The 19,076-nt window shown below is 41.6% G+C and overlaps 1 protein-coding gene across 7 annotated transcripts in view; it reads left to right on the top strand.

Annotated features, from left to right (window-relative positions):
* The window catches only part of Clc (clathrin light chain), an 80,209-nt gene that overhangs the window by 32,635 nt on the left and 28,498 nt on the right, over window positions 1-19,076 (top strand). For 2 of the 7 annotated variants that reach the window (XM_071671343.1, XM_071671344.1), the window contains exon 4: window positions 9,580-9,765. The exons of 1 other annotated variant lie outside the window; for it this stretch is intronic. In XM_071671343.1, the coding sequence (XP_071527444.1) occupies window positions 9,580-9,765 (186 nt within the window). Of the gene's footprint in view, window positions 1-9,363; window positions 9,766-19,076 lie in introns of all 7 variants that reach the window. 4 more of the 7 variants (XM_071671342.1, XM_071671341.1, XM_071671340.1 and 1 more) reach the window with 2 other exon arrangements.

Below are 19,076 nucleotides of genomic sequence, written 5' to 3'. Positions count from 1 at the left end.
TCTTATCCCCTTTGCCTTTGTACAATGGCACTATGCAAGCATTCCGCCAATCCTCAGGCACCTCACCATGAGTCATACATACATTAGATAACCTTACCAACCAGTCAACAATACAGTCACCCCCTTTTTAATAAATTCCACTGCAGTACCATCCAAACCCACTGCCTTGCCGGCTTTCATCTTCTGCAAAGCTTTTACTCCCTCTTCTCTGTTTACCAAATCATTTCCCCTAACCCTCTCACTTAGCACACCTCCTCGACCAAAACACCCTATATCTGCCACTCTATCATCAAACATTCAACAAACCTTCAAAATACTCACTCCATCTCCTTCTCACATCGCCACTACTTGTTTTCACCTCCCCCTTTGCCCCCTTCACTGTTGTTCCCATTTGTTCCCTTGTCTTACACACTTTATTTACCTCCTTCCAAAACATCTTTTATATTTATATTTATTTTATTTTGCTTTGCCGCTGTCTCCTGCGTTAGCGAGGTAGCGCAAGGAAACAGACGAAAGAATGGCCAACCCACCCACATACACATGTATATACATACACGTCCACACACGCAAATATACATACCTATACATCTCAATGTATACATATATATATATATGCACACACTGATATATACATATATACACATGTACATAATTCATTCTGTCTGCTTTTATTTATTCCCATCGCCACCTCGCCACACATGGAATAACAACCCCCTCCCCCTCATGTGTGTGAGGTAGTGCTATGAAAAGACAACAAAGGCTACATTCATTCACACTCAGTCTCTAGTTGTCATGTAATAATGCACCGAAACCACAGCTCCCTTTCCACATCCAGGCCCCACACAACTTTCCATGGTTTACCCCAGACGCTTCACATGCCCCGGTTCAATCCATTGACAGCACGTCAACCCCGGTATACCACATCGTTCCAATTCACTCTATTCCTTGCATACCTTTCACCCTCCTGCATGTTCAGGCCCCGATCACTCAAAATCTTTTTCACTCCATCTTTCCACCTCCAATTTGGTCTCCCACTTCTCCTTGTTCCCTCCACCTCTGACACATATCCTCTTGGTCAATCTTTCCTCACTTATTCTCTCCATGTGACCAAACCATTTCAAAACACCCTCCTCTGCTCACTCAACCACACTCTTTTTATTTCCACACATCTCTCTTACCCTTACATTACTTACTCGATCAAACCACCTCACACCACATATTGTCATCAAACATCTCTTTTCCAGCACATCCACCCTCCTGCGCACAACTCTATCCATAGCCCACGCCTCGCACCCATACAACATTGTTGGAACCACCATTCCTTCAAACATACCCACTTCTGCTTTCCGAGATAGTGTTCTCGACTTCCAAACATTCTTCAAGGCTCCCAGAATTTTCGCCTCCTCCCTCACTCTATGATTCACTTCCGCTTCCATGGTTCCATTTGCTGCCAGATCCACTCCCAGATATCTAAAACAATTTACTTCCTCCAATTTTTCTCCATTCAAACTTAACTCCCAACTGACTTGACCCTCAACCCTACTGTACCTAATAAGCTTGCTCTTAATCACATTTACTCTCAACTTTCTTCTTTCACACACTTTACCAAACTCAGTCACCAGCTTCTGCAGTTTCTCACATGAATCAGCCACCAGCGCTGTATCATCAGCGAACAACAACTGACTCACTTCCCAAGCTCTTTCATCCACAACAGACAGCATACTTGCCCCTCATTCCAAAACTCTTGCATTCACCTCCCTAACAACCCCATCCATAAACAAATGAAACAACCATGGAGACATGACACACCCCCGCCACAAACCTACATTCACTGAGAACCAATCACTTTCCTCTCTTCCTACATGTACACATGCCTTACATCCTCAATAAAAACTTTTCACTGCTTCTAACAACTTGCCTCCCTCACCATATATTCTTAATACCTTCCACAGAGTATCTCTATCAACTCTATGATATGCCTTCTCCAGATCCATAAATGCTACATACAAATCCATTTGCTTTTCTAAGTATTTCTGACATACACTTTTCAAAGCAAACACCTGATCCACACATCCTCTGCCACTTCTGAAACCACACTGCTCTTCCCCAATCTGATGTTCTGTACATGCCTTCACCCTCTCAATCAATACCCTCCCATATAATTTCCCAGGGATACTCAACAAACTTATACCTCTGTAATTTGAGCACTCACTCTTATCCCCTTTGCCTTTGTACAATGGCACTATGCAAGCATTCCGCCAATCCTCAGGCACCTCACCATGAGTCATACATACATTAGATAACCTTACCAGCCAGTCAACAATACAGTCACCCCCTTTTTTAATAAATTCCACTGCAATACCATCCAAACCTGCTGCCTTGCCGGCTTTCATCTTCCGCAAAGCTTTTACTACCTCTTCTCTGTTTACCAAATAATTTTCCCTAACCCTCTCACTTTGCACACCACCTCGACCAAAACACCCTATATCTGCCACTCTATCATCAAACACATTCAAGAAACCTTCAAAATACTCACTCCATCTCCTTCTCACATCACCACTACTTGTTATCACCTTCCCATTAGCCCCCTTCACTGAAGTTCCCATTTGCTCCCTTGTCTTACGCTTTTTATTTACCTCCTTCCAAAACATCTTTTTATTCCCCCCTAAAATTTAATGATACTCTCTCACCCCAACTCTCATTTGCCCTCGTTTTCACCACTTGCACCTTTCTCTTGACCTCCTGCCTCTTTCTTTTATACATCTCCTACTCATTTGCATTTTTTCTTGCAAAAATCGTCCAAATGCCTCTCTCTTCTCTTTCACTAATAATCTTACTTCTTCATCCCACCACTCACTACCCTTTCTAATTAACCCACCTCCCACGCTTCCCATGCCACAAGCATATTTTGCGCAAGCCATCACTGCTTCCCTAAATACATCCCATTCCTCCCCCACTCCCCTTACGTCCTTTGTTCTCACCTTTCTCCATTCTGTACTCAGTCTCTCCTGGTACTTCCTCACACAAGTCTCCTTCCCAAGCTCACTTACTCTCACCACTCTCTTCACCCCAACATTCTCTTTTCTTTTCTGAAAACCCCTACAAATCTTCACCTTCACCTCCACAAGATAATGATCAGACATCTTTTTATTCTCCCTAAAATTTAATGATACTCTCACCCCAACTTTCATTTGCCCTCTTTTTCACCTCTTGCATCTTTCTCTTTACCTCCTGCCTCTTTCTTTTATACATCTCCGAGTCATTTGCATTATTTTCCTGCAAAAATCGTCCAAATGCCTCTCTCTTCTCTTTCACTAATAATCTTACTTCTTCATCCCACCACTCACTACCCTTTCTAATCTGCCCACTTTCCACGATTCTCATGCCACAAGCATCTTTTGTGCAAGCCATCCCATTCCTCCACCACTCCCCTTACTTCCTTTGTTCTCACCTTTTTCCATTCTGTACTCAGTCTCTCTTGGTACTTCCTCACACAAGTCTCCTTTCCAAGCTCACTTACCCTCACCACTCTCCTTATTATACTTTGTCCCTGTCTCCCGCGTTCGCAAGGTAGTGCGAGGAAAGAGGCGAAAGAATGGCCCAAACCACCCACATACACATGTATATTCATACACGTCCACACAAGCACATATACATACCTATACATTTCAATGTGTACATATATATACACACACAGACGTTTACATATATGCACATGGACATAATTCATACTGTCTGCCCTTATTCATTCCGTCGCCACCCCGCCACACATGAAGTGACAACCCCCTCCCCTGCATGTGCGCAAGGTAGCACTAGGAAAAGACAGCAAAGGCCACATCCGTTCACACTCAATCTCTAGCTGTCATGTATAATGCACCGAAACCACAGCTCCCTTTCCACATCCAGGCCCCACAAAACTTTCCATGGTTTACCCCAGACGCTTCACATACCCTGGTTCAATCCATCGACAGCACATCGACCCTGGTATACCACATCGTTCCAATTCACTCCATTCCTTGCACGCCTCTCACCCTCCGGCATGTTCAGGCCCCGACCACTCAAAATCTTTTTCTCTCCATCTTTTCACCTCCAATTTGGTCTCCCACTTCTCATTCCCTTCACCTCTGACGCATATATCCTCTTTGTCAATCTTTCCTCTCTCATTCTCTCCATGTGACCAAACCATTTCAAAACACCCTCTGCTCTTTCAACCACACTTGTTTTATTACCACACATCTCTCTTACCCTTTCATTACTTACTCGATTAAACCACCTCACACCACATATTGTCCTCAAACATCTCATTTCCAGCACATCCACCCTCCTCTGCACAACTCTATCTATAGCCCACGCATTGGAACCATATAACATTGTTGGAACCACTATTCCTTCAAACATACCCATTTTTGCTTTCCAAGATAACATTCTCAACTTCCATACATTTTTCAGCGCTCCCAGAATTTTCGCCCCCTCCCCCACCCTATGATTCACTTCCGCTTCCATGGTTCCATCCACTGCCAAATCTCCTCACAGATATCTAAAACACTTCACTTCCTCCAGTTTTTCTCCATTCAAACTTACCTGCCAAGTGATTTGTCCCTCTACCCTACTGTACCTAATAACCTTGCTCTTATTCACATTTACTCTCAGCTTTCTTCTTTCACACACTTTACCAAACTCAGTCACCAGCTTCTGCAGTTTCTCACCCGAATCAACCACCAATGTTGTATCATCAGCGAACAACAACTGATTCACTTCCCAAGCTCTCTCATCCACAACAAACTGCATACTTGCCCCTCTTTCCAAAACTCTTGCATTAGCTCCCTAACAACCCATCCATAAACAAATTAAACAACCATGGAGACATCACGCACCCCTACCACAAACCAATGTTCACTGAGAACCAGTCACTTTCCTCTCTTCCTACTCGTACACATGCCTTACCTCCTCGATAAAAACTTTTCACTGGGATATATATGTATGTATTTATTTATTTTCTGTTTTCCCATACATATTTGCTATTTCTTGCATTAGTGAGGGAGCGTTAAGAACAGAGGACTGAGCCTTAGAGGGAATATCCTCACTTGGCCTCCTTCTCTGTTCCTTCTTTTGGAAAATTGAAAAAAACGGGAGGGGAGGATTTCCAGCCCCCACTCCCTCCCCTTTTAGGCACCTTTTATGACACGCAGGGAATATGTGGGAAGTAGTATTTCTCTCCTATCCCCAGGGATGAAATATATATATTTTTTTTTTTTTTTTTTTTTTTTTTTTTTTTTTTTTTATACTTTGTCGCTGTCTCCCGCGTTTGCGAGGTAGCGCAAGGAAACAGACGAAAGAAATGGCCCAACCCCCCCCCCCCCCCCCATACACATGTACATACACACGTCCACACACACAAATATACATACCTACACAGCTTTCCATGGTTTACCCCAGACGCTTCACATGCCTTGCTTCAATCCACTGACAGCACGTCAACCCCTGTATACCACATGACTCCAATTCACTCTATTCCTTGCCCTCCTTTCACCCTCCTGCATGTTCAGGCCCCGATCACACAAAATCTTTTTCACTCCATCTTTCCACCTCCAATTTGGTCTCCCTCTTCTCCTCGTTCCCTCCACCTCCGACACATATATCCTCTTGGTCAATCTCTCCTCACTCATTCTCTCCATGTGCCCAAACCATTTCAAAACACCCTCTTCTGCTCTCTCAACCACGCTCTTTTTATTTCCACACATCTCTCTTACCCTTACGTTACTTACTCGATCAAACCACCTCACACCACACATTGTCCTCAAACATCTCATTTCCAGCACATCCATCCTCCTGCGCACATCTCTATCCATAGCCCACGCCTCGCAACCATACAGCATTGTTGGAACCACTATTCCCTCAAACATACCCATTTTTGCTTTCCGAGATAATGTTCTCGACTTCCACACATTTTTCAAGGCTCCCAAAATTTTCGCCCCCTCCCCCACCCTATGATCCACTTCCGCTTCCATGGTTCCATCCGCTGACAGATCCACTCCCAGATATCTAAAACACTTCACTTCCTCCAGTTTTTCTCCATTCAAACTCACCTCCCAATTGACTTGACCCTCACCCCTACTGTACCTAATAACCTTGCTCTTATTCACATTTACTCTCAACTTTCTTCTTCCACACACTTTACCAAACTCAGTCACCAGCTTCTGCAGTTTCTCACAGGGTATTGATTGAGAGGGTGAAGGCATGTACAGAGCATCAGATTGGGGAAGAGCAGTGCGGTTTCAGAAGTGGTAGAGGATGTGTGGATCAGGTGTTTGCTTTGAAGAATGTATGTGAGAAATACTTAGAAAAGCAAATGGATTTGTATGTAGCATTTATGGATCTGGAGAAGGCATATGATAGAGTTGATAGAGATGCTCTGTGGAAGGTATTAAGAATATATGGTGTGGGAGGCAAGTTGTTAGAAGCAGTGAAAAGTTTTTATCGAGGATGTAAGGCATGTGTACGTGTAGGAAGAGAGGAAAGTGATTGGTTCTCAGTGAATGTAGGTTTGCGGCAGGGGTGTGTGATGTCTCCATGGTTGTTTAATTTGTTTATGGATGGGGTTGTAAAGGAGGTAAATGCAAGAGTCCTGGAAAGAGGGGCAAGTATGAAGTCTGTTGGGGATGAGAGAGCTTGGGAAGTGAGTCAATTGTTGTTCGCTGATATATATATTTGTTTATATTTATTTAATTATTATACTTAATCATTGTTTCCCGTGTCAGCGAGTTAGCACCAGGAAACAGATGAAGAATGGCCCATCCACTCATATACACATATATATACATAAATGTCCGCATATGTAAATACATATACATATGCATATCAGCATATACATATATACACTTACGTAGACATTACATACCTACACATGTACATATTCATACTTGCTTGTCTTCATCTGTTCCTGGTGCTACCTCGCCCCACAGGAAAACAGCATTGCTATCCCCCACTTCTTTGAGGTAGTGGGAGGAAAACAGACAAAAAAGGCCACATTCATTCACACTCAGTCTCTAGCTTTCATTTGTAATGCACCGAAACCACAGCTTCCCATCCACATCCAGGCCCTACAGTCCTTTCCATGGTTTACCCCAGATGCCTTACATGCCTTGGTTCAGTCCATTGAAAGCAAGTCAACCCCTGTACACCACATCGCTCCACTTCACTCTGTTCTTTGCACGCTTCTCACCCTCCAGTATGTTCAGGCCCTGATCGCTCAAAATCTCTTTCACTCCACCCTTCCACCTCCAATTTGGTCTCCTGCTTCTCCTTGTTCCCTCCACCTCTGACACATATATCTTCTTTGTCAATCTTTCCTCACTCATTCTCTCTACATGCCCCAACCATCTCAACACACCCTCTTCTGCTCATTCAACCACACTCTTTTTATTTCTACACATCTCTCTTACCCTTACATTACTTTCTCAGTCAAACCACCTCACACCATATATTGTCCTCAGACATTCATTTCCAACACATCCACCCTCCTCCATACAACCCTATCTATAGCCCATGCCTCGCAACCATATAACATTGTTGGAACTACTATTCCTTCAAACATACCCATTTTTGCTCTCCAAGATAGTGTTCTCTCCTTCCACACATTCTTAATCACTGCCAGAACCTTTGCCCCCTCCCCCACACTGTGACTCACTTCTGCTTCCATGGTTCCATGTGCTTCTGAGTCCATGCCCAGATATCTAAAACACTTTACTTCCTCCAGTTTTTCTCTATTCAAAATTACATCCCAATTAACTTGTCCCTTACCCCTACCGAACCTTGCTCTTATTCACATTTACTCTAAACTTTCTCCTTTCACACACTTTTCCAAACTCTGGTCACCAACCTCTGCAGTTTCTCTAATGAATCAGCCACTAGAGCTATATCATTTGCGAACAACAACTGACACATCCCAAGCCCTATCATCCACAACGGACTGCATACTTGCCACTTTCTCCAAAACTCTTGCATTTACCTCCTTTACTGTCCCATCCATAAACAAATTAAACCACCATGGGGACATCACACAACCCTGCTGGGACTGACGTTCACTGGGAACCAATCATGCTCCTCTCTTCCTATTCGTATATTTATTATACTTGATTGCCATTTCCCACATCAGCGAGGTAACGCCAGGAAACAGACGAAGAATGGTCCATCCACTCTTATGCAGATATATATAAATGAACACCCATACATGTACATATACATACCAAAATGTATATACATATACATCTTTCTTTTTCTTTCAAACTGTTCGCCACACATGTACATATTCATACTTGCTTGCCTTTGTCCATTCCTGGCACTACCCTGCCCCATAGGAAACAGCATCACTCCCCCCCACCTGCTTTGGCTACCTCGCTGAAGCAGGGGGTATTGAAGCTGTCCTATTTGTTCTCCTGTCCTGTCATCTCACACCTACCCACTTTTCCATGAGGGCACACACATTTTGTGTATCCTTTATCCTATCTCATCATTTCTGCTCCAGAATTTTTTTTTTGTTGTCCCAGTTAAAAAGACATGTTTATCACTTCTTACATTTCTTTTCAAACTACTTAAAGAATTATTGTAAAGAAATTGTTGGCATGTAGATAATAAAATTTGGTGTATCAGGTGATCTAAGACAATATTGTGAGGAAATATCATTACATTTGATAGATTTATAATTTCAAATTTAGATGGATGGTTCCCCTAGAGAAGCACCATTGTAAAAGTCTGATGATTAGGTTTATAACTTAGACCAGACTGATTCATTGTGCCATACTGTATATTTGCTTAATGCATAACATGAATAGAAAAAAGAAACCCAATATCTGTTATTGGTTGAGTGTACTTTGATGATGATGATGATATGAATATGAGCATTCACGTCGATGTTTTCCCCACACTCGTGAATATAGTGGTACTGTGATGCTTTGGGGTTTGCCAGGATGCTACAGACAATAGTGCATTGTTCTCCCCAGAAATGCCCAAACTTTAGTTGTTTTGCTTGATACATTACAGCTCAGCTTGATAATGAGTTTCATTCGGCAGTGCATGAATCATGCAGGTTTTACATTAGATTGTTAGAATGAACAGTTTGAGCTCTGTTTTATAAAAAGAATTTGGAGGCATTCCCTCTGGACCTGGGGTCCACAGAAAGGTTATGCATTCAACAAGCAGATTGCTGAATCTTTGCCTGAATGCTTTTTTTTTTGTTGTTCTTCCTGGGGAGAACACTGCATATTTTGCTTTAGAATAATGAGATATGTAATTGAAATGTGTTCCACTTTAAACAAGATAAATATGCACTCTTTCTCCTTGCCAATGTTGATGCCTCTGCTTCAGACAAAGCTGCTCCTCCTCCTTCAGTCTTTGCTTCTGTGGACTTTCTACCTCAGCCCTTGGGAGATGATCCCTGGGCCCCAGCACAAGCCTCTCAGCCAGTGGACGAGTCTATTTCTCAACCTATTGAGGATGCTCAAAGCTTTACTGAGCCCCTCTCTTCCCAGCTTTCTACTGTTGGTGAAGGAGAGGGGTTCTTATCCACTTCTGACCTAGCAGGAGATGCAGCAGAAGCACCAGCAGCTGAAGCAGTAACAGCTGAAGCAGCACCAGCTGAAGCAGAAACAGCTGAAGCAGCAACAGCACCTGAAGGGGATCAATCGGGCTTTGGGGCGGACTTTGGGGAAACATCTGTGCCTGCTGGTGATACCGGTACCTCATCTGGGGCTTTCTCTTTCGTGGGTGGTGAGTTGGTGATGGGACGGAGGACAGGGGTGCCTCAGCTCCCAGATTTGGGGCATGACCTATTACCCTTATATTTGATCACAAGTTAAAAGCTTTGAGACTGCTTTTGGCCATTCCATTTTTAAGCTTCTTGATGAACTTTGATCTCTTAGCTTAGTGGTTAATACAAATACTTGAATCAGGGAGGGAATAGAAAATGCAAAAAATGGGTATGGATGGCATAAGAAGTTTCATTGATTTGAAAAGTACAAATTTGTCTCTACTTTGGGTACATGGATCAATCATGATATCCAGAAATTTACATTCTGTAAATATGTTAAACACAGGCACATATTGTACTTTAATATATCACTGTAGATGAGTGCTTTGAATAGATGAAGTACGTACTTTGAATTAGTTGATAGCACAATAAGCTAAGTTTTTATGCTTGTGCTAATTTTTCCTTTCATGAACTGAGATGAAAAGTTTTTAAAGTAGGTGGACAGAAAAGCTGTAGGCTGTTTTTCAAGAACAAAACACTGCTGCCCCAGTTTGATTGGCTGAACATGAGCTGCTCGTTAAATTTTTAGTGGGAGTTTGGTCTTTTTTAGTTTAGAGTACATTGGAGTGAAGCCTGTCCACTAACTTAAAGGTACAGATGCTCATCATTTGTGCACCATATAGTTTAGTCATGGTGATGACAGCATGTGTAATGCATCTTCTAAAGAATGAGAAGAGTTTGTAACACTGTTTGCCTAGCAGTGTAGTGCATGTTACAATTAGTAATACTGATAATTCATCTGAAAACTGTGTACCTTGTAGATTATACTTATTTTTTAAAAAGCCTGTTTGTAGAGTGTCTTTTGTTTTTATCCTGTTCTTGAATTATGCACAGTAGAACCTTGATAATTCGTGCGTAAATCTAAGGAAAGCAGATGTTGATTAGGCAAAACTAGGGATTTCACTTTTGAATGGAGGATTTACCAGAAGATTCTTGCCATTATTTTTTATAGTATAAATGAAATATAGAATCATTTGGCTGTGGTAGACAGTACAAAAGTCAGCAGGACTTGATGGAGTAACTTAAAGTAGATGGGGAGCCAGATTATTGTTTTAAATCTTGCATAAACAAACTTGCAAGAATAAAATGGCACTGTGGTAATCATATGCTTGGTGGATGATATCCCAAATTAGGTGAGTGTAGTAGAACAGCTGATGATTCATAATTCATTTGAAACCTGCAAATGAGTAAATTTACAATTTCATTCAACCTCATTGATAGAAGTGCAGTATTATGGTAATATTCTTATCAGCATGTTTTTCAAAAATTATTGATATGAGTAAAGAAATGACGAGTCTAAGTGAAAAAAGTGGAAAGGAATGGGTAAGAAGAAAGGAGACAGTAGTCAAGAATAAATGAGAAAATGGTTAGGGAAAATGAATGGGTATTAGTGTGTTTAAAGAAGGCAACAAATTTATGTGTAAGAGTTCAAGTAGTAGGTTGGAACATTTAAGTATTAGAATTAGTAGGCAGGGGCATTAGATAGAAGTACTCAGTTGGAACATTTGGTAGGAGCCTCTGCAAACTGCACTTCAGTTGCCCTCTGACAGTGGCCTGTAATGGTGAGGCACTAAGGGCTACAAAGCAGCACTGGAGTTCGCTAGTTATGGAGACCATATTGGTATGGCCATCCCCTTGAGGGAGTTCTGGGAAGGAGCAGGCATTAGAGACAGATAGTTCAAGTTAATCTGTTTTTTTAGGTTCAGTAAGGTTAAGAACAGTGAGGTTTAAGTTATTCTTGTGTAATGAAGCAATGGACGATAACAAAAGTTGAAGACAAATATTTGAATTGGTAAGGCTGAAGTTTGATGATGCAATAGTAGATTTGGAGAAACAGTGTGATGTTGATTGTTGGATAAATGGGGTGTAAGAGGAAAAATGGAGAATGGAGATAGTTTGCTGGATTTGTATAAGGAATATGGCTTTTGTGTTGTTAAGAAATATTTCAAGGTTGGATTAGGTCCTGAGATGAAAGGCACTGATAGACTGTGATTGTGGATAACAGGATGAAACGATGAGACACAAGAATGAAAACACCTTACTAAATGATTGTTAGACCATCATTTGGTGCTGAAAGTGCAAATTGGGTGGTATAGAGAAATATGAGGGGGGAAAGTATTGTGGAAATAGTAACCAAAAGTTAAAAGTTCCGTGAAGAGTTCATATGAACTTGAATGGATTCTTGTATGGGTAACAGTGGAGTAAGTAAGGTCTGGAAATGATTAATTACATTAATATGATTACATTATGAGGGAGACTGTGAATCAAGAATGCTGGGAGTTTTATGGCAGAATGCCATTAGAGAAAAAAAGTGGTGATGCAGTAGATAGTTATTTGTAGGTGAGAAGAAAACAAAAAGATGAATATATAAAGCAAAGAATATTGTAAGAAATAACAGACAGATGGTAAGTTGAGGACTTGGGTAGAAAGTTGTGTTGGTAGTTTAGTAAAATTTAAGGGAATGATTGGAGTATTATTAAAAGGATGAAGGGAGACTGCTGTGTATGAGAAACTTTCTTAGGTTTAGATATGTACTTTTACTTTTGGGTGCTTTCAACTCAGTTGGATTATTCTAAGCTTATGCTTTATTGCTATCTTTCCCGCTGAACCTTGCTTCTAGCTCCACAACTCCTTCACAACATCACAGGTTTTCCATTATGCTAATATTACAGTGAGACAACATATTGCTTTCAAACATAAGACCCTTTACTCATATTTTTATATATTTTACCATTGTCCTCCAACATAGTGATTGAAAGCTCTTAGCCTGTTTTCCCAACTCTTATGATTCATACTTTACCTGCATAAAACAACAATGGCAGCTTTCATTCTCTTTCACTGTTGCTTAGCTTTTATTCCTCACAGTTACCCTAATTCACTTCTGTTTTGTATAATGCATGTACCTGTTTATGAACATAAAGTTGTGTGTCATGATACTAAACCTTCACAACATACAGTGAAGAAATTATAAATGTATGTTGTTACATAATATTGTTTTTGTTATTTTCATCCTGACTAACTTTAGTGAATATTACCTTATTCATAAAAGAAAAAGTGACAAATTTATTGTTACTCTTTTCCCATTGTGATCACTTGCTAGTTGTCTCATTCTGTAGGTGTTCTCATGTCTTAGTTTTTTCTTTTTGAGTTAGAAAGTAATACTGATCTGAATAACCCACATGTGCATTTGTAATTCTGTTAATGCTTATGACTGTATCAAAGATGTTACCAGATGCTGCCTGTGAGTGTCAGCTTTGACAAGGCTGTATCATTGGGAATACTGTCATCTCAAAGAACTTCTCACTCCAAAGAAGTCTACATATTCCTGCTACTGGAAGTAGTGCAGCAATGGGCTTCAGAAGCTTTTAGAAAAGCACTGAGTAACACTAGGACTCTTTTACAGACATTGGTCCTAGGGTTATGAATGAAATTGAATAAATAAACTGCATCAGAGCATTAGAGAGCAACAGTGTTGAATACTTCCAGATTACTTGGCTGACAACTTATATTACCCATTAGAAGCATTTCATCCTCAAAGAGCCGCTTTAAAGTAGGCCAACTAGTCATGGCCTGTACAAGACCAAATTAAATTGTATTTCCAATGTCATTCATGCACAGCTCAAAGCTGTGTTGCTGGCTGCTAGTACAGTCAGGGGTCATCCACTTTGAAGCCATAGTGCAATAAGGAAGCTCTGTCATTATTAGGTAAAGTGCAAATGATGTAATGATTTGTTGAACAATGGTGACTGAGGAATTTTTATGAATCTGGCTTATTATGATGTACTTGGATTTTTAGGTGCTCAGATTTTATTATTACAAAGAAAAGAAACAAGCTCTTGTGAAAAAGCTTGATCATACTGATCTGAAGCCATTAAAGTTAGCAGTTGAAGTGGATCCATTAGATTTATGTCAGTAGTATAAATTGCCCTTATGTCATGATCTATAATTTTAGCAGCAGCAGCTACGGTTTGGTAGAGAAGCTAAGTGGCCTTTTAGTTTGATAAGGCTTTCAAAACTGCATTTTCATCAGTAGTCAAGCATTCTACTGTTTAGGGAATCTAAGAGGGTCATGATTAGAGTACAGATCTGCTTGTACCATCTCAGAAAATATAAGGCCTCAAGATAAAGTGCTTTTCAGAACTTAGTATTAATATGAAATGTTTGTTTCCCAAGGCCTGATAAAGCTAAGATCAGAAGATTGACAATGGTTTGATTAAGTAAGTAATGAAAAGGTAAGAGATGTGTGATAATAAAGAGAGTATGGTTGAGAGAAAAGAAGTGGAAGTATTGAAATGGTTTGGTCACATGGAGAGAATGAATGAGGAAAGATTGTCAAAGAGAATATATGTGTCAGAGGTGGAGGGAACGAGAAGTGGGAGACCAAATTGGAGGTGGAAGGATGGAGTGAAAAAGATTTTGAGAGATCGGGGCCTTAACATACAGGAGGGTGAAAGGCGTGTTGCAGGGAATGGAATGAATTAGAACTATGTGTTATACCGGGGTCGACATGCTGTCATTGGATTGAACCAGGGCATGAAGCGTCTGGGGTAAACCATAGAAAGTTTTGTGGGGCCTGGATGTGGAAAGGGAGCTGTGGTTTCTGTGCATTACACATGACAGCTAAAGACTGAGTGTCAACGAATGTGGCCTTTGTTGTCTTTTCCTAGCGCAACCCCGCACGTGCGCAGGGGGAGGGGGTGCCATTTCATGTGTGGTGGGGTGGCGACAGGGATGGATGAAGGCAGCATGTATGAATACGTACATGCGTATATATGTACATGTCTGTGTCTATATATGTATGTATACATTAAATGTATAGGTATGTATATGTGCGTGTGTGGGCATTTATGTATATACATGTGTATGTGGGTGGGTTGGGCTATTCTTTTGCCTTTTTCCTTGCACTACCTTGCTAATGCAGGAGACTGACTAAGTATGACAAATATAGATATAGATATATATTATTTATTTATTTATTATACTTTGTCGCTGTCTCCCGCATTAGCAAGGCAGCGCAAGGAAACAGATGAAAGAATGGCCCAACCCACCCACACACACAGGTATAGACATAGACATCCACACATGCACATATACATACCTATACATTTCAACATATACATGTATATACATACACAGACATATACATATATACACATGTGCATAATTCATATTTGCTGCCTTTATTCATTCCCGTCACCACCTCGCCACACATGAAATGACAACACCCTCCCCCCGCATGCGCGTGAGGTAGTGCTAGGAAAAGACACCAAAGGCCGCATACATTCACACTCAGTCTCTAGCTGTCCTGTGTAATGCACCGAAACCACAGCTCCCTTTCCACATCCAGGCAACACAAACTTTCCATGGTTTACCCCAGACATTTCGCATACCCTGGTTCAATTCATTGACAGCACGTCAACCCCAGTATACCACATCGCTCCAATTCACTCTATTCCTTGCATGCTTTTCACCCTCCTGCATGTTCAGGCCCCGATTGCTCAAAATCTTTTTCACTCATCTTTCCACCTCCAAATCTGTCTCACATTTCTTGCTCCCTCCACCTCTGACACATATATCCGCTTTGTCAATCTCTCCTCACTCATTCTCTCCATGTGACCAAACCATTTCAAAACACCCTCTTCTGCTTTCACAATCAGTCTTTTTATTACCACACATCTCTCTTACTCTTTCATTACTTACTCAATCAAACCACCTCACACCACATACTGTCTTCAAACATCTCATTTCCAACACATCCACCCTCCTCCGTACAACTCTATTTATAGCCCATGCCTCGCAACCATATAACTTTGTTGGAATCACTATTCCTTCAAACATACCCATTTTTGCTTTCCGAGATAATGTCCTCGCCTTCCTCACACTTTTCATTGCTCCCAGAACTTTCGCCCCCTCCCCCACCCTGTGACTCACTTCCACTTCCATGGTTCCATCTGCTGCCAAAGCCACTCCCAGATATCTGAAACACTTCACTTCCTCCAGTTTTTCTTCATTCAAACATACCTCCCAATTGACTTGTCCCTCAACCCTACTGTACCTAATAACCTTGCTCTTATTCACATTTACTCTCAGCTTTCTTCTTTCACACACTTTACCAAACTCTGTCACCAGCTTCTGCAGTTTCTCACCGGAATCAACCACTAACGCTGTTTCATCAGCAAACAACAACTGACTATTTTCCCAAACCCTCTCATCCACAACAGACTGCATACTTCCCCCTCACTCCAAAACTCTTGCATTCACCTCCCTAACAACCCCATCTATAAACAAATTAGACAACCATGGAGACATCAGACACCCCTGTTGCAAACCGATATTCACTGAGAACCAATCATTTTCCTCTCTTCCTACTCGTACACATGCCTTACATCCTCTATAAAAACTTTTCACTGCTTCTAGCAACTTTCCTACCACTCCATATATTCTTAATACCTTCCACAGAGCATCTTTTATCAATTATATCATATGCCTTCTCCATATCCATAAATGCGACATACAAATCCATTTGCTTTTCTAAGTATTTCTCGCATACACTCTTCAAAGCAGACACCTTCCACACATCCTCTACCACTTCTGAAACCACACTGCTCCTCCCGAATCTGATGCTCTGTACATGCTTTCAGCCTCTCAATCAGTACCCTCCGATACAATTTCCCAGGAATACTCAACAAACTCATACCTCTGTAATTTGAGCACTCACCTTTATCCCCTTTGCCTTTGTACAATGGCACTATGCATGCATTCTGCCAATCCTCAGGCACCTCACCATGAATCATACATACATTAGATATCCCTACCAACCAGTCAACAATACAGTCACCCCCTTTTTAATAAATTCCACTGCAATACCATCCAAACCCGCTGCCTTGCCGGCTTTCATCTTCCGCAAAGCTTTTACGACCTCACCTCTGTTTACCAGATCATTCTCCCTAACCCCTTTCACTTCTTACCCCACTTCGACTAAAACACCCTATATCTGTCACTCTGTCATCTAACACATTCAACAAACCTTCAAAATACTCACTCCATCTCCTTCTCACATCACCACTACTTGTTATTACCTCCCCATTATCCCCGCTTCACCGATGTTCCCATTTGTTCTCTTGTCTTACGCACTTTATTTGCCTCCTTCCAAAACATCTTTTTTTTTTTTTTTTTTTTTTTTTTTTTTATACTTTGTCGCTGTCTCCCGCGTTTGCGAGGTAGCGCAAGGAAACAGACGAAAGAAATGGCCCAACCCCCCCCCCCCCATACACATGTACATACACACGTCCACACACGCAAATATACATACCTACACAGCTTTCCATGGTTTACCCCAGACGCTTCACATGCCTTGCTTCAATCCACTGACAGCACGTCAACCCCTGTATACCACATGACTCCAATTCACTCTATTTCTTGCCCTCCTTTCACCCTCCTGCATGTTCAGGCCCCGATCACACAAAATCTTTTTCACTCCATCTTTCCACCTCCAATTTGGTCTCCCTCTTCTCCTCGTTCCCTCCACCTCCGACACATATATCCTCTTGGTCAATCTCTCCTCACTCATTCTCTCCATGTGCCCAAACCATTTCAAAACACCCTCTTCTGCTCTCTCGACCACGCTCTTTTTATTTCCACACATCTCTCTTACCCTTACGTTACTTACTCGATCAAACCACCTCACACCACACATTGTCCTCAAACATCTCATTTCCAGCACATCCATCCTCCTGCGCACATCTCTATCCATAGCCCACGCCTCGCAACCATACAGCATTGTTGGAACCACTATTCCCTCAAACATACCCATTTTTGCTTTCCGAGATAATGTTCTCGACTTCCACACATTTTTCAAGGCTCCCAAAATTTTCGCCCCCTCCCCCACCCTATGATCCACTTCCGCTTCCATGGTTCCATCCGCTGACAGATCCACTCCCAGATATCTAAAACACTTCACTTCCTCCAGTTTTTCTCCATTCAAACTCACCTCCCAATTGACTTGACCCTCACCCCTACTGTACCTAATAACCTTGCTCTTATTCACATTTACTCTCAACTTTCTTCTTCCACACACTTTACCAAACTCAGTCACCAGCTTCTGCAGTTTCTCACATGAATCAGCCACCAGCGCTGTATCATCAGCGAACAACAATTGACTCACTTCCCAAGCTCTCTCATCCCCAACAGACTTCATACTTGCCCCTCTTTCCAGGACTCTTGCATTTACCTCCTTTACAACCCCATCCATAAACAAATTAAACAACCATGGAGACATCACACACCCCTGCCGCAAACCTACATTCACTGAGAACCAATCACTTTCCTCTCTTCCTACACGTACACATGCCTTACATCCTCGATAAAAACTTTTCACTACTTCTAACAACTTGCCTCCCACACCATATATTCTTAATACCTTCCACAGAGCATCTCTATCAACTCTATCATATGCCTTCTCCAGATCCATAAATGCTACATACAAATCCATTTGCTTTTCTAAGTATTTCTCACATACATTCTTCAAAGCAAACACCTGATCCACACATCCTCTACCACTTCTGAAACCGCACTGCTCTTCCCCAATCTGATGCTCTGTACATGCCTTCACCCTCTCAATCAATACCCTCCCATATAATTTACCAGGAATACTCAACAAACTTATACCTCTGTAATTTGAGCACTCACTCTTATCCCCTTTGCCTTTGTACAATGGCACTATGCACGCATTCCGCCAATCCTCAGGCACCTCACCATGAGTCATACATACATTAAATAACCTTACCAACCAGTCAACAATACAGTCACCCCCTTTCTTAATAAATTCCACTGCAATACCATCCAAACCTGCTGCCTTGCCGGCTTTCATCTTCCGCAAAGCTTTTACTACCTCTTCTCTGTTTACCAAATCATTTTCCCTAACCCTCTCACTTTGCACACCACCTCGACCAAAACACCCTATATCTGCCACTCTGTCATCAGACACATTCAACAAACCTTCAAAATACTCATTCCATCTCCTTCTCACATCACCGCTACTTGTTATCACCTCCCCATTTACGCCCTTCACTGAAGTTCCCATTTGCTCCCTTGTCTTACGCACCCTATTTACCTCCTTCCAGAACATCTTTTTATTCTCCCTAAAATTTACTGATAGTCTCTCACCCCAACTCTCATTTGCCCTTTTTTTCACCTCTTGCACCTTTCTCTTGACCTCCTGTCTCTTTCTTTTATACTTCTCCCACTCAATTGCATTTTTTCCCTGCAAAAA

Source organism: Panulirus ornatus, chromosome 16 (genome assembly GCF_036320965.1).
Source record: "Panulirus ornatus isolate Po-2019 chromosome 16, ASM3632096v1, whole genome shotgun sequence".
NCBI lineage: Eukaryota > Metazoa > Arthropoda > Malacostraca > Decapoda > Palinuridae > Panulirus > Panulirus ornatus.
This window is presented reverse-complemented; position numbering and strand designations above follow the sequence as displayed.